Source organism: Primulina eburnea, chromosome 12 (genome assembly GCF_022965805.1).
Source record: "Primulina eburnea isolate SZY01 chromosome 12, ASM2296580v1, whole genome shotgun sequence".
NCBI classification, from domain to species: domain Eukaryota; kingdom Viridiplantae; phylum Streptophyta; class Magnoliopsida; order Lamiales; family Gesneriaceae; genus Primulina; species Primulina eburnea.
In genome coordinates, this window is record NC_133112.1 from 32,150,284 (window position 1) to 32,174,745 (window position 24,462).

Consider the following 24,462-nt stretch of genomic DNA (forward strand, 5'->3'; position numbering starts at 1 on the left):
GTCTCGTGCGTGACAATAATGGAAAAATATTGTATGCTGCTGATATTTATTAAATTCAAATGTCAATTTCCTAATTTGAATAATATTTATCAATCCACTGTTTATCACCGTAATATAATATTAAATATATATTCGTAAATAATTATGGAAATGAAAAGCAATTGGCCCATCGGAGTTACATCACTTGACTCTTATCTAAGAATCTTATGGTCTCCTCCTCCGTTCAAGAACCAAAACAAGAACTTATCTTCCTGCCCAAAACAAATCAAGGATTACTGAAGCAGAAGAAGAAAATGGAATCTATCTCTCATGAACCATAATCCGTTCCAGCAGTGCTCCTTCGGTCATGATCGCAGCAGAGTGAGTTCCTTGCATTAATCTCTCGTTTATTCTGATGTTAAAATGCCTCAAATGTACTATTTTTGTCAGGAACTTGTGGAATAATCTAAATAGATTGAACTTGTCAGAAAAATCAGGGAACATTTGGTGTTGACAAAGATGGTACTGTAGGAAGAGTGCAAGTCAACCCCCCGTTTCTAATCTCATCGCCTTTTATGTTCAGTGGAAGAAAAGTGAGAGAAAAATGCTTTCATTTGCAATTGTTGAGGAAAATTAGTCAATATTTTGTTGCAGGGACCTCAAATAAAAATTCTCTTTACATGGAATCTGTTGTAAGTTCGGATCGATCTTGAGAAGCTAATGCATACCAGTTTTTTTTAAAAAAATTATAAATTTAAAATTTGATAAATTTCATTATCAGGTAGTAATTTTGTCGGCAAATTTTTGAATCCCATTTCTTCTTTAATCTCATTCCATCTTTCTCTGTTTCAGATAACATAGTGGAGCAGATCCACGTTGGATTTTCCATCTCCATTCAGTCGTTTGCTAATGGCAGACTCTTGGTTAAATCCGCTTAAAGAAGTTGCAAAATGCATAGTTCCTGAGGCCCTTTGCCCTCCCGTCAAGCGCCATATTGATTATTGGTGGTGCTTGGAAGGAAATGTTCAAGGTCTGAGGGACGAAATGGGTCGTTTGGAAAGGAAAAGGCGCAAAATTGAGGGAAATATTGAAGAGGCTCGGCTTCGTGCCGAGATTCCTACGACTGATGTCCAAAATTGGTCGAATGAAGGCTCTCAGAAGCTTGAGGAGGCGACGAGGATTTTGCAAAGCTGCGGTGATCTTAAGCTATGGAATATAATACCGCGGTACTCGGTGGGAAAGAGTGCCAAAGAAACAGCAGAAGGCATAGCAAAACTACGAGAAGAAGGAAATTTGCTTAGGATTGCTGATCCCCCCCCTCCGGCAGCAATGGTACCTATCTGTCGTCCACCAAATTTGGAGTTTCAATCGAGAAAAATCATGGAGGAAGACATCATCAAATCTTTGAAAGATGGCAACGCCCGCATGATAGCGATTTGCGGCGCGGGAGGTGTTGGGAAGACAACTATGGTGCGAAGAATTGAGGATAGGGTGAGAAAAGAATTTGATGAGATTGTGACTGTAGTTGTCAGTCAACAAACTGACAAGCTTAAAATTCAGAAGCAAATTGCAGAAATATTACGTTTGGGTTTGAGCGAGGAGACTTTGGATGGTAGAGCACATATATTGCGCACCAGGCTAATGGATTCGAAGAAGAAACTCATAATATTTGATGATGTTTGGAAAAGATTTGAGCCGGAGAATATAGGAGTTCCTTACGGAGGATGCAAAATTATATTGACAGTCTCGGCTCAAAGATGTATGTGAAGAAATGGAAGCCGATAAATTTATTGAAATTCAAGTCTTAGACAAAAAAGAAGCTTGGACACTTTTTAGAGAGAAATCTGGTGATTGCATTGATGACTTATATTTGCGTCCCATAGCAGAAGAAGTCGTAGCAGAATGCAAAGGTTTGCCAATTGCGCTTGCAACCGTTGGTAAAGCTCTGCAAAAGAAAAATATAAAGTCATGGAAAGATGCACTTTTACAACTGAGAGGAGCTAACCCGACGAATTTCCCGCAAGTTCTGGAAAATGTTTATATGCCTCTGAAACTGAGTTACGATTTCTTGGAAACTGAAAGTGAAAAGTCCCTTTTCCTGCTATGTTGCTTGTTTCCCGAAGATTATAACATCCGGATTGAGGACTTGGCTTTGCTCAGCTTTGGGTTAGGCATGTTTAAGGGAATCAACAATATCGAAGATGGAAGAAACAGAACTTATCATTTATTGGAGAGGCTTAGAAGTCGTTTTTTATTGATGACTGGTAGAAATGAACATGAGGTAAAAATGCATGATGTTGTTCGTGATGTGGCTATTTTCATTGGTTCAGAAGAAAAGCAAGGGTTTTTGAATGTGTGCTCAATGGATTCATCTCGCAATTGCAATTGGATGTCGGTGGAAATTTCCAATATTGCCAATGCCAAGCTTCCTGTTGGGTTGGATTTTCCAAATCTTCGTCTCTTGATGATTCTGAATTCCAATTATTCAGAATTTCCCGAAGGATTTGATGTCAATGATATTTGTTTTAAAGGAATGGAGGAGCTGACAGTCTTGTATTTCTCAAATCAAAGAATTAAATCACTTCCATCATCTCTGGAATTCCTAAAAAAACTTAAAAAGTTGCACTTGAAATATTGCGAGGTGAAAGACATATCAGTTGTTGGAGAGTTGGCAAGTTTGGAAATTCTTCACGTCTGGCGCTGTAACAAAATTGAAGAATTACCAGCAAATGTCGGGGGATTGAAATTTCTAAGATTATTAGAATTGAGGGATTGCGAGAAACTCGAAAGAATAGTGGCTGGTGTCATATCAAGCTTGGTTGGGTTGGAGGAATTGAAGATAGTTGATTGCTTTAACAAATGGGAAGCAAAGGGAAATGTAAGTGAAGAAAGGAATGCTAGTCTTTCAGAACTTGAGTCTCTCAGCAATTTGACTTGCTTGGAGATTGATATATCTGATCCCAACTTGGTCGCCCAAGAGATATTGCTTTCAAAGCAGTTAAGAAGATATCAAATTCGTGCTTGTGAGATGGACCCATTTTTATTTGATGGCATGAAGCATGAGAGAAGAATCACACTCCAATTAGCGAGAGACGTGACAGTAGGAAATTGGATTCGGCGACTAGGAAAGAACACCCAGTCCCTAGCATTACTTGGAGATGGTTCAAACTAATTTTAATCTAGGTGAGATTGAAAGCTTGAGGGAGCTCGTATTTAAAAATTGTTCGACAGTGAAGAAATTGATGAATGCAATCGATTGGAAATTCCCCATGTTGGAGCGCCTGAAGCTGATAGGACTCGGAGAGTTGGAAGAGATAATTGATGGTACAATTCCAGAGGGATCCAATTCCTTCCAAAATCTAGAATCACTGGTTGTTGAACATCTTCCCAAGTTGGGATATTTGTGGAAGAGTCCAAATCAGAATGTTTCACTGGTCAGCCTCAAGTCCATAACCATTCTCCGTTGTCCCAATCTACGATATCTCTTCTCAATGGCAACAGCAAGGAGTCTTGTACAACTTCAAAGCCTTGAAATTTCTTCATGTGACACGATTGAACAAGTGTTGTGGAATGAAATGGAAAGCAACACAGAGGCTTCTATTATTGAGTTCCCAAAGTTGAAGACACTGCAACTGTACAAACTGCCAAACCTTTTAGCTTTCACCCAAGGAGTTGAAATCATAAAATTCCCCCATTTGATAGAACTAGAAATCATAAACTGCCCAAAACTCCGAACCAAAATCGACAAATACCCAACCGGGATGATTGGGCGGCTCCACGTTCATAATCATGACACTATAGAAGAAATATTTAGGGATGGTGGAAATCGCCGTATCATATTCCAAGAATTGTATAAATTGGAGCTACTTGGTCTGCCATGCCTGACAACGTTCTACAAAGGTGTTGAAAGCATCAAGTTTCCAAAGCTGAATGAGTTGTGGATTGTAAATTTGCCAAGGCTGAATAGTTTTTTGCCAATAGATCCAGAACCGACTCACGACCATCATTCTCTTCATTTCTTTTGCAATAAAAAGGTACGTCTTTTCTTCGTAATCCCAAAAAACCCACCTAAGTATTTTAAATAATATAAATATGTCCATATGCTAATAATATACATATCGAGAAACAAATATTTCATCATTATAATTGTTATTGGGTTTGAACAGTAGTAGCAACAATAATGGCTTTTGTTTTATTTTATTATCATGGCCATTGCTTTTAATATATTTTTTTATGTTTGTTGCATAAACAAAAAGATTGTATTATATATTTTGATTGTATTATTGTATATTTATATAATACAATCTTATATATATTTGTGTGTGTGTGTATTCAGCAAATAAATTGTTGATATTGTTATTGTTGTGTTATTTGTAATTTAGTGTTAGCTAGAAAAATGGGAAGTGGTTATTTTTTACATTTGTGATGATGCATAGTGTATTTGGATTTTACATTTAGATTAAATTAATTTCATTTTGAGCAATCAATGAATTGTCATTTAATTTGTCTATCTTTTACAGGTTGAAATTATTGGTCTAAAGACACTTAGGCTATGGGACATGCCCGATAAAATAAGCAAGATATGGTGTCGTCATATCCCAATCAGTTTCTTTCATAATCTTGAGACGTTGTTTATATATAAAGTTGATGGCATCAGAAACTTAATATCATCTGCGATCGCAAAAGCTCTTGTTAATCTCTATATGCTACAAATACGATATTGCAAAGAGATGATTGACGTGACTGAGGATGAGACACATGTAACTGTTAACTTTGTTTTTCCTAATCTGAAATATTTGTATATTGAATATAATTGTAAGTTGAGAAGTTTTTGCCAATGGAAGCACGCATTTGAGTTACCATCACTTTTCGATGTACGAATAACCCATTGCCCTTTGATGAAAACTTTCACTTTGGGATCGCTAAGTACGCCAAAATTACGCCAGTTCCGCTTAAATGGCGAGGACATTGAAATGAAAGACTTGAACGTCGGCATACATCATTTCATAAGTACTAAGGTAAGTTTCTATGAATATCCAATACATAACTTTCATCTTATTACAATGTATATTTGTTGTTTATATGTTGCATGTGTTAGAATGAATTTTTGCTTTTGTTTTATTCAAAAAAGTACGACCCCTCTTTATATTTTGTCTTTATAATTATACTAATGTTCATGCTCTGTTCCCTTAATGTACTGGACTTGTATGTTTAACATGTGTCGAATTCATTGTTTTGAGAGGTTAGCATTTTTATTATTGTAATATGCTAAGAGTATATTTTCTCTTTCAATATTATTCCTTCTATTTGGTAAATATGATTAACTCGTTGAATTATCGTAATTACTCTTCATTATGAAAGGCTTAATCCTAAATTTGTTTATTATGCAATTGCTGCCTGATTTGGGTCTATTCGTTTCGTTTAAATGCGATACTATATAGCATAATGCAAACGAAGATGAGAACAAGGATGAGTACAATGAGGATGAGAAGCATGAGGATAGGAAAGAGACAGAAGGCGAGGAAACGACAGAGAGTAGCAACAACAATATTATGTGAGGTGATGTTATTCAAATTGATTTGTTTATGTTTTGCTAGTGAAAGGAACATTAACTCATGATTCTAAATACAAGTATTAGCTTGTAGCCAATTTATTTTGGTGCTGAAACTTACATTGAACCCGTAAAGAGGATGGAAATCATGGTATTCGCAACTTCCAGTCGAGAAGTTCGAGAGCTTCGATTTGGCATTAGTATTACCCTAGTTTTTCTAGTTAATCAAAGACCCATTTCTCCAAGAGGAAGGTATAGTCCTGAAGTATTGAGTAATTTTTGGAGTTCAAGAAAATGGTATATGTATTCTATTTTATAAAGGTTGAGTGCGTTGATTTGTCATGACAAATTTCATCGTTTTTATTTCTCTCCCATCGGTTTTGTTACATTTTTAAGATACATATGTTGCGACTGAAATATTTAATTGTTAACAAGTGCAGTGGGCAATAACAAGTGAAGAAGAGAAAGAGCACTTGAAGCAAGGAGTAAGAAAGGAAAAAGAATGTATGAGGAGGAAATTTTCTTTAAGTTCTGCTTTTTTGTTGAATCTTTAAGTCTGTTTTCCATTTGTTTTCGCCTGTAAGATGGTTGTGAATTTTCTGATTGTTGGAAAGATATTGATTTTGTTTGCGGATTTCGGATTATCATTTTTTCTGTTTTTCTTTCATTTTATAAGATGGTGAAGTGCTTCCATTTTTTGAGCAGTATAATAAATCGGGCTGATGGTGATGTGCATCTATTTCCCTTAAAAAAAACTTCATAAAAGAATATATACATAATGTCTTGGTGACACGAACTCCCTTGGCTATAATGCTTGACAAGCTATGGGATAAAGGAGACACGAACAAAATTGTTCCACATCACAAAATTAAAATGTGAATACTCCATTTATAAAGTCAGACATTTCTTATATACTAGAAATATGCACGTGCGTTGCACGTGGAAACAATTTTATCTGAGATAAAATTGGTTGATATAATAAAAAAAATGAAAATTATAATTTTTATAAATTCATATTAATTACATATATGAAATTTACATGTTTTCACATGTTTATTTTAAATAATTTAATTTTCGTTATATAAATTTGTTTGTTATTTCTGTGTACATGTCGAGTTTTAATAACAAGTACGGATATCGTCCGACAAAACTTGATATATTACAAATCTACATTAAAAACAATTCTTTAATTAACTTGAACAAAAACTTGATAAATTAATAAAATAAATTGAAATTAAAATAAAAGGATGAAACAAACACAATTTAAATAATTTAAATTAAAATAATTAATAAACGACTGTACGAATATCGGTTAATGTACATATCAATTCTTAAGCAATGCCTTTGAAGGAATTCATTATTTTATCAATATACTATGTCAAATTATATTTAACTAATTCAACAATATACAATAACCAAGTGTCTTTTTGTTATTTAATAATTGCAATTGCAACAAAGAATGATGGATTTCTCTAGCTTTCGTTTTTTAGTTTATGATTATCAGCATGTACTCAATCTCATATGTTGTTAGGACCGGCTAGATGTTTAGAGGGGGTGAATGAATGAATACCATATTAAAACTTTCGGTATGATTGGTTTGAGGTAACAAAATACAATCGTTTTATCTCAACTCAGTTGAGTTACAAGTCAACAAGGTAAAATATATGCGCAGAAAAAGAATTGTGTTCAAAGTTGAACCAAATAGATACTAACACGATAATCGGTAGATGCAGTTATCCCAATGCCAAAAATATTCATGATGTTCAGTAGTTTTTCTTTGATGAAAATATTGTTAGACAACCAATTCAAGCTGATTTTGATGTAGAAAATGGAGAGGAAATGCAGATCCTTTGGAGAATGCATAATCTGTAGAGTACAAGCAACAATCAATAATCAATCAACATATTTCAGTCAATGAGAGAGAAAATGAACAAAGATCTCAACGATTTAGAAAAAAGAGCAACATGGATGACACATCCTTTGGAGAATGCATAATCTGTAGAGTAAAAGCAACAATCAATAATCAATCAACATATTTCAGTCAATGAAACAGAAAATGAACAAAGATCTCAACGATTTAGAAGAAGAGCAACATGGATGACAAATTATGAGGTAACTGGTAATAACCAAATTGAAGATTAATTTGTTCATTTTGATCTATTTTCATAAATCAAATATTAAATAAACAAAAATGTATGGATGCATATTATAGATAAATATGAATGGTATAATGACAAATTTATATATTTTATTTAACTTTAAGTTAACATATTAATATGAATAATTTTTTGTTAAAAAATATAGAAATATATTGTAGGTTTAAAAAATACTAAACTTCAAATTTATATGTTCATTTAACTTGAAGTTTAAAAAATAAAGTCTGAACTATTTTTTGTTATAAAACATATATTTTTATTTAACTTGAAGTTTAAAAAATTAAGTTCGAACCGCTAACCAAAATTTATATGTTCATGTAACTTGAAGTTTAAAAAATTAAGTCTGAACCATTTTTGGTTATAAAACATAAAAAATATATTAAAAAATAGAAAATATATTGTAGGTTTAAAAAATACTAACCACAAATTTATATGTTAAATCAACTCGAAATTTAAAAAATAAAGTTTGAATTATTTTTAATTATAAAACATATATGTTTTTTTAACTTGAAGTTTAAAAAACTAAGTTCGAACCGCTAACCAAAAATTTATATTATAATGTAACTTATAAAGTTTAAAAAAGCATAGAAAATATTTGAAGTTTAAAAAATTAAGTCCGGACCGCTAAAAATAGAAAATATATTGTAGGTTTAAAAAATATTAACCACAAATTTATATGTTCATTTAACTTGAAGTTTAAAAAATAAAGTTTGAAATATTTTTAGTTATAAAACATATATGTTTTTTTAACTTGAAGTTTAAAAAATTAAGTCCGAACCGCTAACCAAAAATTTATATATTATTGTAACTTGAAGTTTAAAAAAAATTAAGTACGCATTTTTGATTATAAAGCTTAGAAAATATAAAGATGTGAAATGTATTAATTAAACAAATTAGTTATAAAACATATATGTTTTTTTAACTTGAAGTTTAAAAAATTAAGTCCGAACCGCTAACCAAAAATTTATATATTATTGTAACTTGAAGTTTAAAAAAAATTAAGTACGCATTTTTGATTATAAAGCTTAGAAAATATAAAGATGTGAAATGTATTAATTAAACAAATTAGGTAATTATTAGATAAGAAAATTGAAAAGTCACCTAAAAAAATAAATAAGACATTAATTAAATAATAGTTGAAAAAGGGTAACCAAGTAAATTCACAATTGAAACTCATATATTTATAATAGTATATATATAGATATAGATATATTTATAATAGTATAGATAGATAATAGTTGAAAAAGGGTAACCAAGTAAATTCACAATTGAAACTCATATATTTATAATAGTATAGATATAGATATAGATATAGATAGATAAGTCCGAACCGCTAACCAAAAATTTATATATTATTGTAACTTGAAGTTTAAAAAAAATTAAGTACGCATTTTTGATTATAAAGCTTAGAAAATATAAAGATGTGAAATGTATTAATTAAACAAATTAGGTAATTAGATAAGAAAATTGAAAAGTCACCTAAAAAAATAAATAAGAAATTAATTAAATAATAGTTGAAAAAGGGTTACCAAGTAAATTCACAATTGAAACTCATATATTTATAATAGTATAGATTATTTTATTTATTTTTAAATTTTAAAATGAAAATAGCACTTGATTCGAGTATTTAGTGAGTCTACCTTGGATCGATACACTTTTTTTGGTTAATTTAATTCCTTAGAATGGAAAAATGTTCATCTTTGTGCCAAACATAAACGAAAAATTTTTAATATTTGTTTTGTAAATTTACTTCTTCGCTTTCTTTATATTATAAAATTTCAATTTTTATCATATATATTTCTTTTTCAGAAATTTAGTTATGTTTTCTCGTGAGAATGCTGATATTATATTGCATAATTCAACACCATGATATTATACTGCATAATTTTTGGTATTCAAATTTATATTTTATGTTTTGCTAGTGAAGAAAAAGTTGACTCATTATACCGGGGTTTTTTAAAAAAATATTATTATTTTGAAAATAAATCATTAAAATATTGCAAAATGGAGGAGTTTATGTAAATATCGCAATCCGTCCAATACTGTACCGGATTCTTCTTTTTTTAAAAAAACAAAAACAAAAACAAAAACAAAGGTGTCAAGCATTCTAGGAATATGTGACATTCAGTCGCGGGTTCTAGGCTGTGTGCCCTCGCCTCCGTCCGTTAAATTGCACGTAATTTCTCGATTTCTTTGTGCATTCTTCTACTTCTTTGCATTTCTCTCGACCTCGACTTCTTTGCTTTGTTATTGGTTTTTTGCGCAAAAAATTTAAAGGTCGTTAAAGAAATTTTTTTCTTTGTCGGAACTACACTGCATTATTTTACAGAACATCAGTAATTTTGAAATATTTGACAGGTATTATTTTTATTATTAAATTAATTTTGTTTTATAATGTTATTTTTTGATAAACGTGTTTAATATTGTAAGGTGATTATGTTACTTTATTGATTTGTCATTTCGTACGAGTGAATCTTAAAAGATAACGTTATTTTTTTTTGTTGATAATATTGAAATTATTTTTTGTTTTTATTGTTGTTATTATTATTAGTGCAATAAAAATTTTAATTAGCTTGTTAGTTGTGCGAGATAAATTATCATTTTTTAGAAATATTTATTAATGATTTATTTTTGTGTTTGTAATATTAGATAATCATCGAATAGTTTAAAAAAATATCAAATTCAATATATATTTGTTAAAAATATATATTAACTTTACCCCTAAATTTATTTACTCTAACTACACATGACATTATAATTCCCAAAAAAAAATTAAAAATAGCCCATGTGTTGAAATTCTAAAATATACTTGATTAACAACTATTGTCGCATATGTTTTTAAATAAGTACTAAATATTGAGGTCGGCCATATTTATATACATTGTGAAGTTAATACATCAGCACAATGTCAAAACTATCAGTTTCCTTATAATCTCTTTATTAGTTACATTAGTTTAAATAATCTGTGAGGGTAAAAACTTGTGTGAGACGATCTCACGGATCGTATTTTGTGAGACATATATTTTATTTGGGTCATCTTTGAAAAAGTATTACTTTTTATGCTAAGAGTATTACTTTTTATACAGATAAATATTCATGAGACCGTCTCACAACAGACCTACTACAAAAGTCGTTGCTCAATCCTGATTTTGGTCAATTTTGGGCAAGAAAATTTAGGAATAATTTTCTTAAAAAAAGTATCAATTGTTGGCAATAATACATAACACGTAAACATACTGAAAATTCTCGAACAAGGAATTCTCAATATCAAATTTTAATTATTAATAAAAAAAATTATAATACTGAAATTTGATTACCCAAATTGATGGTTAGTGTGAGTTCATACTAAATAATATGATGAACAAAAAGTACTATTGGAGATTTAAAAGTCAACATATGGTTAAGAAAAGTGAAGTTCTTCTATTTTTGAAATTGTTGGCCTCATATAGTAGAATAATGATTAGTTATGTTGTTTTGAGTATGCCTAAGGCTTCTTTAGTTGTTCTCATGGCGCAATGAATTTGAATCGTTAAATAGGATTTGGATCTTCTTCTGGGTTGAAAACATAGCATTTAGTGATGTGCATTTTTTACACGAGATGATCACGTGATCATCTTGTGGACATCACACCATATGAGGTAAATTTAAAAAGTTGTCAGATTAAACAAGATGATCATGTGATCATCTCGTGTAAAAATTGCACAACAATTGGTGCTGTGTTTTCAACATAGTAGATGATCTGAATCCCGTTAAATAACTCCATTAAAGATCGCAATTAGGGCCTTGGAGTTACTATATTCGCCCGTTTGTCTTTACTAGGAAAAATTACGTGCCGTTTGAAAAAAGTTGTTATGGTAAAAATTAACTATCCAAATGAATTAATGTTATGTCTATTTGTTATTTATTTCATTTCGACGTCGATATGATAAGTATATTTGTACATGTACATTTAACACATTAAATTTTATTATATATACATATACGATAAATATAAATTGAAAGATAAATATTATCTACCTTTTGTAGAATATTCCTTTGATTGAGAGTTTGTGCAAGGGTACTTTTATCAGCAACTTTAATTTGATGTGCCAGTTTCTAAACTTTTCGGTGATTGTATGAAATAAAAATATTGTTTTAAATTTCAAGGAAAAAATAAGACTAAATAATTGAAATATTTAATTCAAACATTATTATCAAATTATCATCTATATCTTAACAAATGCAGTTTTTCTTCTTCATAAACTCCTTGCATATATAGAGTTATTCAAAAAATATATCATATTTTCTGATATCCCATGGATGAGCTCATTATCCTTGGCTCATCCCCAGCCCAAATGGAAGACAGGTCCACCAAGGGCCCATGTATTCTCCTATAAATATCAGATTTGAGCGTTCAATTGATTCATTCACTATATTGTTTTCAGCAGCACCCTTAGCTGCTCCTCCATTTATCCTCAGTCACTGACTTGAGCGTCGGAAGGGCTACGCCAGGACACCCTCATGGCCCCCTTCTAACGGTCTTCTTCGTGATTTCAAGCCCAGGACACTTTCAAAACCCTGCGTCTGTACTAGTGACGCTTGCAGAAATCGGACCCTAAATTTCTCGTGAGTATCACTTGGCGCCGTCTGTGGGAAAGTTTTGGGAAAGTTTGAGTTGAGATGTAGAAATGGTAGGAAAGAGAGGGAGTCGTAGAGCTACCTCAGCATCATCGCGTCCTCAGAGCGGACCCGAACAGTCTCATGCTGAGGCAAGGCAGGAACAACCCTATCAGGAGGCGAGAACATAACAACCTCGTCAAGAAAACAGGGTCGAAGATCATCACCGAGTGTATATATGTATGTATACTTGTGATGGTTGTATATGATTATTTGGTGTTAATTATAATTTGTAGATTAAACAGAATTATTTGTGACTAAGTAAGGCTGCGGTCAACAAGAAAGGGTCGACTTTCAAACCAGTGGTGGCTTGGATGGCCTATACAGATGTAACATCATTGATTACTCTTTTTTATGGTTTATTAAATCGGTTTTTATTTTTTTAGTAATATTTTAAATTTGGTCATTTTGTTTGTCCTATTTATCGAATTTCAATTTTAATCTATCTTCTTTTATTTTTATATGGATAACACAGAGAATCAAATATCGAGGATGTAAGAAACAACACTTTCCTTATATATTTTTTATTTGAATAATTTTATTGTGATGATGAGATGGACGTGCAGGGGGTGTGGTCTTTCACGCAAGAGACTTACAAGTTAAAGGTATACATATAAATTTCATTTTTAAGAGGCATTGCATTCTTCATATATATATATATATATATATATACTAGGAATGAACACGTGCGATGCACGTAGGTGACTGATAATGAAAAATAAAGATTTAAATAATTTTTAAAATCGTTTGAATAACATATTGTTTATAAGTATTTATTAATCTAAATATATCAAAACACAATAAATAAAAATACATGGTGACGATAAATCAAATATATTCATTTATTTATATAACATTTTTCAATTCGTGTGATTATAACATAATGATAGCTCTATCAAATTAACAAAGATATTTTTCATCCAAATATTATTCACAATGGAAAACAATAAAAATAAAATTAATAGAATAATGAATATTACTAAAAACCAAAATCACAATATTTTTAAATGAAGTGCATATAGCGATTGTCAAATAAAATTCTCTTAAGTAACAAAATTATCATAATGATGTTAAAATAAAACCCCTAAACACATCCATGAAGTAATTATGAGTGAAAGGGTAACTAAGTAAAAAATTTAAAAAATTAGTGAAGTATTGATGCGTGTTCATAATAAAGATTCGTGAAATCACATTTTTTCTTTTTTTTTTCCTTTCTCTGAATGGATTGTTCACTGAAGTTTGGCCCGCACGAATAGTAACCTATGCTTCCTTTGCCCACATTTCTTTGTCCGCCACCGACGCTTTGGATGGATGGTGTTTCACGACAAATTTGGTGCCATTTTGATAGCTAGAATTTTGTGATATTCCTCAGTAAAATCATAAAATCAGATTATAAATGTTAGTTGTCTAACATCGGTTGGATAAATAACCTTAGAGTTACATATATGGACTTGGACAATCCTCTCCCCTTGAGCTAGCTTTTGGGGTTGAGTTGGGTCCAAGTTTCAATCTTAACATGGTATCAGAGCCCAGGTTCCACGGTTATGTGTTGGATTGTCTATAGTTGAGTCACCCGTTCTGCCCATAATTGGATCATTTGTAAACTTCACGCTCCAAATGTTCATTCTTGGACGTGATGAGTGTGTTAGTTGTCCCACATCGGTTGGATAAATAACTTGGAAGTTACATATATGGACTTAGACAATCCTCCCCCCTTGAACTAGCATTTGGAGTTGAGTTAGGTCCAAGTTCCAATTTTAACAAAAAATCTATCTACATTGACAGATAAATTAAATACATAGGGAGTCAGACATATTCTAGGTTATTTTCCTTCTTTTTTTTAAAAAAAATTATCTTATAGTTTTCAAATTTTCATGTAAAATATAAGCTGAAATGTATGACTGACTAATTAAGCTGTTTAGGTTAAGAAAATATTTTCTTTTTGTCGTCAAAATTTCTTATTAGTCGAAAAAGTACTAATAAGTATAATTATAAATAGAAGAAAATTTAAAATTTAAAGACTCACAATTTTTAATAAAATAAACATTATCTAATTTTAAAAATATTAAATTAATTGTTTTAGAAAAGCTAGAAGATACAATTATCATGGTCATGCGCTAAATTAATGTAACTTCCGCTGTGATGGTGCTGGGACCCTATTCTTAATTATTCATTATTATTAATACAAACAAGAAATCATATAAATAAAAAAGAGTGGGTCTTATGTGAGACCATCTCACGGATTTTAATCTGTGAGCCGGGTCAACCCTACCGATATTCACAATAAAAAGTAATACTCTTAGCATAAAAAGTAATACTTTTTCATGGATGACCCAAATAATAGATCTGTCTCACAAATACGACTCGTGATATCGTCTCACACAAGTTTTTGTCAAATAAAAATACAAAGTTAGATAATGTAAATACAAGATATATATTTCAGATAACATAAAACAAATCCCATTCCCCATTTTTTAACCTTTTTTTTTTCAATCGATTCATTCTCGAGTTTGAGACCAGATCTCGATTTCAAGACTCAATTATAACTACTATATTTTCTCAATTAAAACAAATTGAGGAAAATTTTGGTGTTTCTATATGTGTTTCTATATCTTCGTGAGTGTCTTGCAATTATTAACTTTATTTTAAGGAAAGTTGCTTAGGGTTGGGGAAAGGTAATCATAAAATTATTATTCAGTAATTAATTAATCAATTATGTTAATTAATTAATAACATAACTCTTAACGCGTATACGCAAGAGGCCCCACTTAACAAATGTTATAATTTTATTTTATTTAACGAATGTTATAATTTTATTTTTTATACAGGGGTAGTGGGTCGTGTGATTTATACACGTGAGGAAGTAACAAATGTTATAATTTAATTTCAAAACCCAAATAATTATATATATGTATATATATATATAACAAAAACAAAATTTAAAATATAAAAATAAATTTTTTAAAAATATATATAAGAAAAAATTTAAAAAATGTTGTTTAAACTGGTTCACAAGTTCATGATCGATCCGACCGATACATGATCAGTTTTAGTTGTTAAAAAACGATTTATAGAATAGGTCGGATCGAACTAGTGGCCGATTCCCGGTAAAACGGGTTAGACCGATCAGTGCGACCCGATTTTAAAAAAAACTGCGTTTAATAAATACATTTTCAATTTTATTAACACACATTAAATTATTATTATTTAAAATATATTATAATATAATTTGTAATTTTTTATAATTGAAAACTATTTCATCTTATTTTAAAAGTGTAATTTTATTAAAATTAAAACTTTATCTTAAATTTGAAATGAAGAGTACAAAAAAAAGAGAAAAAAAATCACAATTGCATAAAACAAAAAACAACATATAAATTAAACGTCCTGAAAAATGTAAAATACGAATTCAATAATTTTTGTTTGTATAATGTTCAACTAAGTTGGTACAATGTTGGTGATGTATTTGACTTTCACGTGGTTCGGAATTTTTCAGAGATAATCATGAAATCATCGTTTTGAGCCTTGGATAGGTTGTGAGGGTTCGTCTCCTTAATCGTTGTATGAATTTGTCACGCAATCTCGTTCATATTCAACAATCATATTGTGCAAAATAATGCATACTAACATTATATGTTTTAACTTTTTATGTACCCATAACAAGTTGAAAATCTGACAATTGTCTATCGAGCTTGGAACACCTCAAATGCGCTTTCTCAAAATTTGCGAGCTCAGTTAGGATTCACGTTCATACAGTTCAATCTTTGGGGATAGAAGTAGTTCAATCTTTGGGATAGAAGTCGTAGTTAACTGTTTGTTTTCCGTCAGTGACTTGACGATCAGAAAATCGATGAAAACGAAGACGACATGAGAAATGATGAAACAAACAGAAAATTTGCAAAATTTGGTTGATATTGCATAGAAGAATCAAGTTGAAAATATTGATAATTTGGTGGAATTGGTGAAATTTGAGAAAATGTATTTTATTTTCTCCATGTTTGGAATATTAACAAAATTTCTAAGAAAATTATCTAATATTTTCATTCATTTACAAAGAAAATTAAGATGATGAAGATAATAGATATAAGATTTTGTGAGTATAATAATATGTTTGCATGAATGAACTAATTTGTGAAAATTGATGAGTGTGTGTGTGAGTGTATAATATATATATATATATATATATATATATATATATATATATATATATATATATATATATATATATATATATATATACTAGGAATGAACACGTGCGATGCACGTAGGTGACTGATAATGAAAAATAAAGATTTAAATAATTTTTAAAATCGTTTGAATAACATATTGTTTATAAGTATTTATTAATCTAAATATATCAAAACACAATAAATAAAAATACATGGTGACGATAAATCAAATATATTCATTTATTTATATAACATTTTTCAATTCGTGTGATTATAACATAATGATAGCTCTATCAAATTAACAAAGATATTTTTCATCCAAATATTATTCACAATGGAAAACAATAAAAATAAAATTAATAGAATAATGAATATTACTAAAAACCAAAATCACAATATTTTTAAATGAAGTGCATATAGCGATTGTCAAATAAAATTCTCTTAAGTAACAAAATTATCATAATGATGTTAAAATAAAACCCCTAAACACATCCATGAAGTAATTATGAGTGAAAGGGTAACTAAGTAAAAAATTTAAAAAATTAGTGAAGTAATGATGAGTGAAAGGGTAACTAAGTAAATTCACAATTCGTGACTGATAATGAAAAATAAAGATTTAAATAATTTTTAAAATCGTTTGAATAACATATTGTTTATAAGTATTTATTAATCTAAATATATCATGTAGCGCCCTTACCTGAGCCACTACTAAACAGACTAATAAACATACAACATTAAACTTAATAACCATAATTAAACAGCGGAAACCAAATACTTAATCATCTTACAACCCAAATGAAAACAAAACAATAACATCAGTCTTAAACATTAATAGAACCATAACAAAACATAACCCTGAGCGAGAAAATGATAAACCATAGAAACCTCCACTGGATCACCACTGAAACCCAACTGTTCTAGCCACTGCCCTGGTCGCCCGAACCGTCCAACCTAAGACCTGCCCCGTGGAATTCGGGTGCCCAAGATGAAAACAAGGACGTGAGCGACAATCGCCCAATACGAGAATGTACGAGAATACAAACTGATATGATGCATGCAAAATGCAATATGCTCGGATATCAAGGATCAAGTCAAGAATCTCATGCTCAGTCTAGAGGCGCCTGAGTGTGTAGTCTCTGATCTGCCCTAGGCATGTTTTGGCTCCCACACTCATCATCAAGACGTGGACCTGCAATGTCCAGGTCATCAGAGCCCGCGGGTCCTGTCAGACACTGTAGCTCTCGATGCCCCATCGTCCACAATACAGAATAGGGCTGAGCGGCCCCAACAAACGAGGTATATCTCAAAAGATATCAGGCTCAACATGATATGTCATGCATAATATGCCAAAGCAGTAAAACATGTATCATGCAACAGATAAATATGCAGCATATAAGTGTGTATACTACGCTTGGATATCTCAGTCAGTACATCACGTACCTCACTAAAACAATCTGACAGAAAGCTCTGAACCTAGGCAATACCAACATAAAGAAATCACTAACAAACCAGATCAAACATGCTACAAGTTCTCCCTAATGATCCTTAAATCACTATCTAAGGATTTAAGATCATACCTGCGTCCGTCGATCAGCCCGCTGATGATGTCTCGATCTCAGATCACCGACCCTTCCTCGAGTCGACACTAGCTCCGAAACTTCCTGACACCAAAATACCCTCGAAACTGACTAGAAACTATGGTATAACTAGAACCCTCTCTGAAGAATGCGGTGAAGGAAACAAAAGAATCGGCTTCCATTTATAGGCTGAATCTGGACTAGTTCACAAAATCCGAAACAATCTTATCTGCCACGTGTCAGAATCTCATTGGTCTAGTTGGATTTCTCGAGATAATGTAATCCGAAGTAGGTCGGGTTATCCATTTAAAATTCGGTGGATACCAACAACTTGATCCCGAATTATTAATCCTTAATAATACTTAATTAACAACTCATTAATTATGTCTTAATTAATACTTCATTCAAAATAAGAATTCGGGTCATGACATCCTCCCCTCCTTACAAAGATTTCGTCCTCGAAATCAAAACTGAAGTACAATACAACTGAATAAAATACAACTCAAAACAAATGAGGATACTCTGAGCGCATACGACTCTCTAACTCCCAAGTTGCTTCTGCAGTACCTCGGCGTTGCCATTGCACTAGAACAAGTGGAATGGTCTTGTTTCTGAGCTTTTTCTCTTTCCTACCCAGGATTAAAAGCGGCTGCTCAACATAAGTCAAGTCTTCTTCAAGTTGAACATCTGTCGGACTAAGAACGTGCGACTCATCTGCTACATACCGTCGTAGCAACGATACATGAAAGACATTATGAATGCTGGACAAATACGGCGGTAAAGCCAATCGATACGCCAAATTTCCAACACATTCCAAGATCTCAAAAGGTCCGATGAATCTTGGGGCTAATTTTCCCTTGAGTCCAAATCTCATCACCCTGCGGAACGGTGAAACTTTAAGGAAAACTTTTTCCCCTGACTGAAACTGTAGAGGTCTACGCTTGGTATTCGCGTAACTCGATTGACGATCTTGTGCAGTTTTAATTCTCTTCTTGATCAATTCCACTACATCAATCGCTTGTTGCACTAATTCGGGTCCTTGCACTTGTCGTTCTCCTACTTCGTTCCAAAACAAAGGAGTACGACAACGTCTACCATACAATGCTTCGAACGGAGCCATACCAATGCTACTGTGGTAGCTATTGTTATATGCAAACTCAACAAGCGGCAGATGATCATGCCATGCTGGTCCAAAATCCAAAGCACAAGCACGCAACATATCCTCGAGTGTCTGAATAGTCCTCATCGGTCTCTGGATGATAGGCAGTACTCAGACTCAAAGTCGTTCCCAACGCTTTTTGAAAACTTCCCCAAAACCTCGAGGTAAAGCGTGGATCTCTATCACTGACTATACTTGTTGGCACACCATGATATTTAAGAATCTCTTGGATGTATAGTCTTGCCATGCGATCGAAACTATATTCCCGACTATACGGAATGAAATGTGCTGACTTAGTCAGTCGGTCCACAACAACCCAAATTGCATCACAATTCTTAGAAGACAGCGGCAAGTGGGTGACAAAATCCATCGTTACATGCTCCCACTTCCACTCAGGGATAGGAAGATTCTGAAGTAATCCTCCTGGTCGGCGATGTTCAGCTTTCACTTGCTGACAAACCAAACACTTGGCTACAAAATGGTAAACACTTCTCTTCATACCTTTCCACCAAAACTTGGTCTTCAAGTCCTTATACATTTTCATGCTTCCAGGGTGGATACTCAACTTACTCCTATGAGCTTGAGATAAAATCTCGTCTCTCAATTTAGAATCTTCTGGAACTACGATTCTTCCTGACAAACACAAGGTTCCATTTGTTTGGAATGCAAAGCCAGATGTGTTGTCTCCGTTAGCTAACCTTGCTAACTTTTCCACCTTCGGATCAGAAAACTGAGCTTCTCTGATTTTGGCATACAACATCGGTTCAGATAAAATGCTCGATACTCGAATGTGTTCCATTCCTTTCTTATGACGGAAGTGAAATCCCAGAGAACAACAATCTTGGATTACACTTGATATGAAACTTGTCTGAAGTGCAGATAATCTCACCTTGCGACTAAGAGCATCAGCTGTAAGATTCGCTGATCCTGGATGATACTTGATTTCGCAATCATAATCTTTTAACAAATCCATCCATCTTCTTTTGCGCATATTCAACTCTGCTTGAGTGAAGATATACTTCAAACTCTTGTGATCTGTAAAAATCTCAAATCTCTCTCTGTAGAGATAATGTCGCCAAATCTTCAAAGCAAACACAATTGCTGCCAATTCCAGATCATGAACTGGATAATTCTCTTCATGCTTCTTCAACTGCCTGGATGCATATGCAATCACATGACCATTCTGAGTTAAAACGCACCCAAGTCCTTGAAGTGATGCGTCAGTGTACACAATGTACCCTCCTGATCCAGATGGCAGGGCTAAAACTGGTGCAGTTGTCAAACGTTGACGCAGTTCATTGAAACTATTTTCACAATCATGAGTCCATTCGAACTGCACATTCTTACAGGTCAGTTGAGTCAATGGTTTGGCAATCTGAGAAAATCCTGATATGAATCTCCGGTAATAACCTACCAAACCCAGAAAACTTCTTATCTCTTGAGCTGATTCCGGTCGTGCCCAACTCAACACTGCTCCAAGATATCAACCCAAGCTTCAGCAACATCAGCATTCTCATCTCCGGTCAACGGAGGAGGTCCAATCTTCATGAAATCCATAATGTTGACATGGTTCCTACGTCTCCTTTCATCATGATCTCGGTGACGCCTTCCGTCACGATCTCTACGACGATGTTCTCGGCCAGCCTCATCGTCGCCATAACGGCCATTTCCCACACTCCCGTGACTGCTTCCATCTCCTGACATCTGAAAGGAAACGAAAATCAACCTCTAAATCCTCAAAACAGAAATACTAATGTCCCAAAAATCTTTGTATGCTCTGATACCACCAAATGTAGCGCCCTTACCCGAGCCACTACTAAACAGACTAATAAACATACAACATTAAACTTAATAACCATAATTAAACAGCGGAAACCAAATACTTAATCATCTTACAACCCAAATGAAAACAAAACAATAACATCAGTCTTAAACATTAATAGAACCATAACAAAACATAACCCTGAGCGAGAAAATGATAAACCATAGAAACCTCCACTGGATCACCACTGAAACCCAACTGTTCTAGCCACTGCCCTGGTCGCCCGAACCGTCCAACCTAAGACCTGCCCCGTGGAATGGGGTGCCCAAGATGAAAACAAGGACGTGAGCGACAGTCGCCCAATACGAGAATGTACGAGTATACAAACTGATATGATGCATGCAAAATGCAATATGCTCGAATATCAAGGATCAAGTCAAGAATCTCATGCTCAGTCTAGAGGCGCCTGAGTGTGTAGTCTCTGATCTGCCCTAGGCATGTTTTGGCTCCCACACTCATCATCAAGACGTGGACCTGCAATGTCCAGGTCATCAGAGCCCGCGGGTCCTGTCAGACACTGTAGCTCTCGATGCCCCATCGTCCACAATACAGAATAGGGCTGAGCGGCCCCAACAAACGAGGTATATCTCAAAAGATATCAGGCTCAACATGATATGTCATGCATAATATGCCAAAGCAGTAAAACATGTATCATGCAACAGATAAATATGCAGCATATAAGTGTGTATACTACGCTTGGATATCTCAGTCAGTACATCACGTACCTCACTAAAACAATCTGACAGAAAGCTCTGAACCTAGGCAATACCAACATAAAGAAATCACTAACAAACCAGATCAAACATGCTACAAGTTCTCCCTAATGATCCTTAAATCACTATCTAAGGATTTAAGATCATACCTGCGTCCGTCGATCAGCCCGCTGATGATGTCTCGATCTCAGATCACCGACCCTTCCTCGAGTCGACACTAGCTCCGAAACTTCCCGACACCAAAATGCCCTCGAAACTGACTAGAAACTATGGTATAACTAGAACCCTCTCTGAAGAATGCGGTGAAGGAAACAAAAGAATCGGCTTCCATTTATAGGCTGAATCTGGACTAGTTCACAAAATCCGAAACAATCTTATCTGCCACGTGTCAGAATCTCATTGGTCTAGTTGGATTTCTCGAGATAATGTAATCCGAAGTAGGTCGGGTTATCCATTTAAAATTCGGTGGATACCAACAACTTGATCCCGAATTATTAATCCTTAATAATACTTAATTAACAACTCATTAATTATGTTTTAATTAAAACTTCATTCAAAATAAGAATTCGGGTCATGAAATATCAAAACACAATAAATAAAAATACATGGTGACGATAAATCAAATATATTCATTTATTTATATAACATTTTTCAATTCGTGTGATTATAACATAATGATAGCTCTATCAAATTAACAAAGATATTTTTCATCCAAATATTATTCACAATGGAAAAAAATAAAAATAAAATTAATAGAATAATGAATATTACTAAAAACCAAAATCACAATATTTTTAAATGAAGTGCATATAGCGATTGTCAAATAAAATTCTCTTAAGTAACAAAATTATCATAATGATGTTAAAATAAAACCCCTAAACACATCCATGAAGTAATTATGAGTGAAAGGGTAACTAAGTAAAAAATTTAAAAAATTAGTGAAGTAATGATGAGTGAAAGGGTAACTAAGTAAATTCACAATTCAAACTTACATATTTATAGATAGTATAGATATATACTAGTCACCGAGGCACACGCGTTGCGTGTGTTATGAATATATGGAGCTAATATATAAAACATTCACGACACATAGTCATCATCACACCAAAACATTTTATATTTGAATCATGAAAGACAGTAAATTACAAACTCTATCATCTGTGTTAAAATATGTCAGATCAGTAAAGATGCAAATGTGTCGGATAAAAGTTCAAATTTTGAGATAGGAACTCTGCTAGCGGTAATTCTTTTAATTGTACTGCAAATTATCAAAGTAAGTTATAAGAAACTAATTATACCACTAGTAAAACAGCTGAAAAAGGTTCGAGTTTAGCAGAAACTAACTAAAATTACTCAAAAAATGAAATACAAAGGGTATGCTAAAAACAATCATAATTTAAAGAAATAAAAGACTAAAAAATTCCATAAAAAACGAAAGAAAACATACCCAGATGAAATACACTCTTATAGTCTCTGATAAACCCAATCACCTTTTCGTCATATTCAAATCCTGGGTTCCACACACAATTAAAGTAAATATTTGTGCATAATGTATTTTTTAATATTTACAATAAAGAGAGTTGATTTACTTACACTTTATCATTCTCTATTAGGTAGCAACACGTCTTTGAAAACCACGTTTCTTGTGAATACACCAGATCGATGATGTAAATTCCCGTCTTTTACCAAAAATTTTGTACAATTTTGTGATACTCCTCTTGAAAGTGCCAAATATAGTTGACCGTGGATGAACACATGGTTACGCAAAAATATAACAATATTTGGGATTGTTTGACCTTGTGCTTTGTTTATTGTCAAAGCAAAACTAAGCCTTATGGGAAACTGTCGACATGTCAACTCAAATGGTAATCCGGAGTTATCTTCACTTTTCAAGGGCATTCTATGTAGAAAGAATCTGGTGCCCTTATGAGGACCTGTTATGATCTCGGAATCTATGAAATTTCTAGCAAGACCGCGACATATTAATCTTGTTCCATTGCATAAACCAAGTTCGGGCGCAATATTTCTCAAGAGCATGATCGGACTTCCTACTTTCAATTTGATTTTATGCGGTGGCAAACCACTTGGACTAAGGGAATTCAAAAATTCTTCTTGAAAAAGATTGTGATTGTCGTCTTCTACACTATCCCAAGATATATACTCTTGTTCCTCACCATGAAACTTGAGAATGAGCATTTGATTAATATTGTCGACATCAACATTTTTTGGTGTGATGATGGCTCTATGGATCATATAGTTTTCATCATTAACATGATTTATCATATTAGGAAAAACAAAATCAATTAACATCTGAATTGATTGTTCACCTTCCCATGGTATGATAAGTGAATCTGGTAATTTATTGAAATCATGATTCACAGTACGTTGTCATTCATCACCTATGCGCAAGAGAAATTGCGAAAACTCAATATCTTGAGCAGTTCTCATGTTTTGTTGAAGCTGTAATATCTTTACACGAGGCCAAAATGTTGCCTTTGAAATACTTGCCTCAATTTGTTCTGACTTTGACCCTCGTTTAACAACTGGTAACACTTGTCAGAAATCACCACCAAAAACCATTGTCTTCCCTCCAAATGCTATTTGATTTTCCATAATATCTTGGAAACTCTTACTGACGGATTCAAAAGCACAGCGATTTGCCATTGGAGCCTCGTCCCAT

At 32.8% G+C, this 24,462-nt stretch overlaps 2 protein-coding genes across 13 annotated transcripts in view; both read left to right on the forward strand.

Moving 5' to 3' along the window:
• Positions 1–169: 169 nt before the first annotated feature.
• LOC140807963 (disease resistance protein At4g27190-like) overlaps positions 170–24,462 on the forward strand; it is a 34,097-nt gene continuing 9,804 nt past the window's right edge. For 2 of the 12 annotated variants that reach the window (XM_073164935.1, XM_073164934.1), the window contains exons 1-3: positions 3,149–4,013; positions 4,500–4,997; positions 5,421–5,538. In XM_073164935.1, the coding sequence (XP_073021036.1) occupies positions 3,222–4,013; positions 4,500–4,997; positions 5,421–5,537 (1,407 nt within the window). In that variant the 5' untranslated portion in view covers positions 3,149–3,221 and the 3' untranslated portion in view covers position 5,538. Of the gene's footprint in view, positions 361–429; positions 672–831; positions 4,014–4,499; positions 5,275–5,340; positions 6,162–24,462 lie in introns of those variants that run through there. The other 10 variants (XM_073164937.1, XM_073164940.1, XM_073164939.1 and 7 more) reach the window with 10 other exon arrangements.
• On the forward strand, positions 889–1,746 carry LOC140806807 (probable disease resistance protein At1g61190). The gene has a single exon (XM_073163337.1). The coding sequence runs from the start codon at positions 889–891 to the stop codon at positions 1,744–1,746; it is 858 nt and encodes a 285-aa protein (XP_073019438.1).

Excerpts from the sequence above, each read along its gene's own strand:
- LOC140806807 (XM_073163337.1), top strand. The coding sequence starts at position 889 with ATGGCAGACTCTTGGTTAAATCCGCTTAAAGAAGTTGCAAAATGCATA.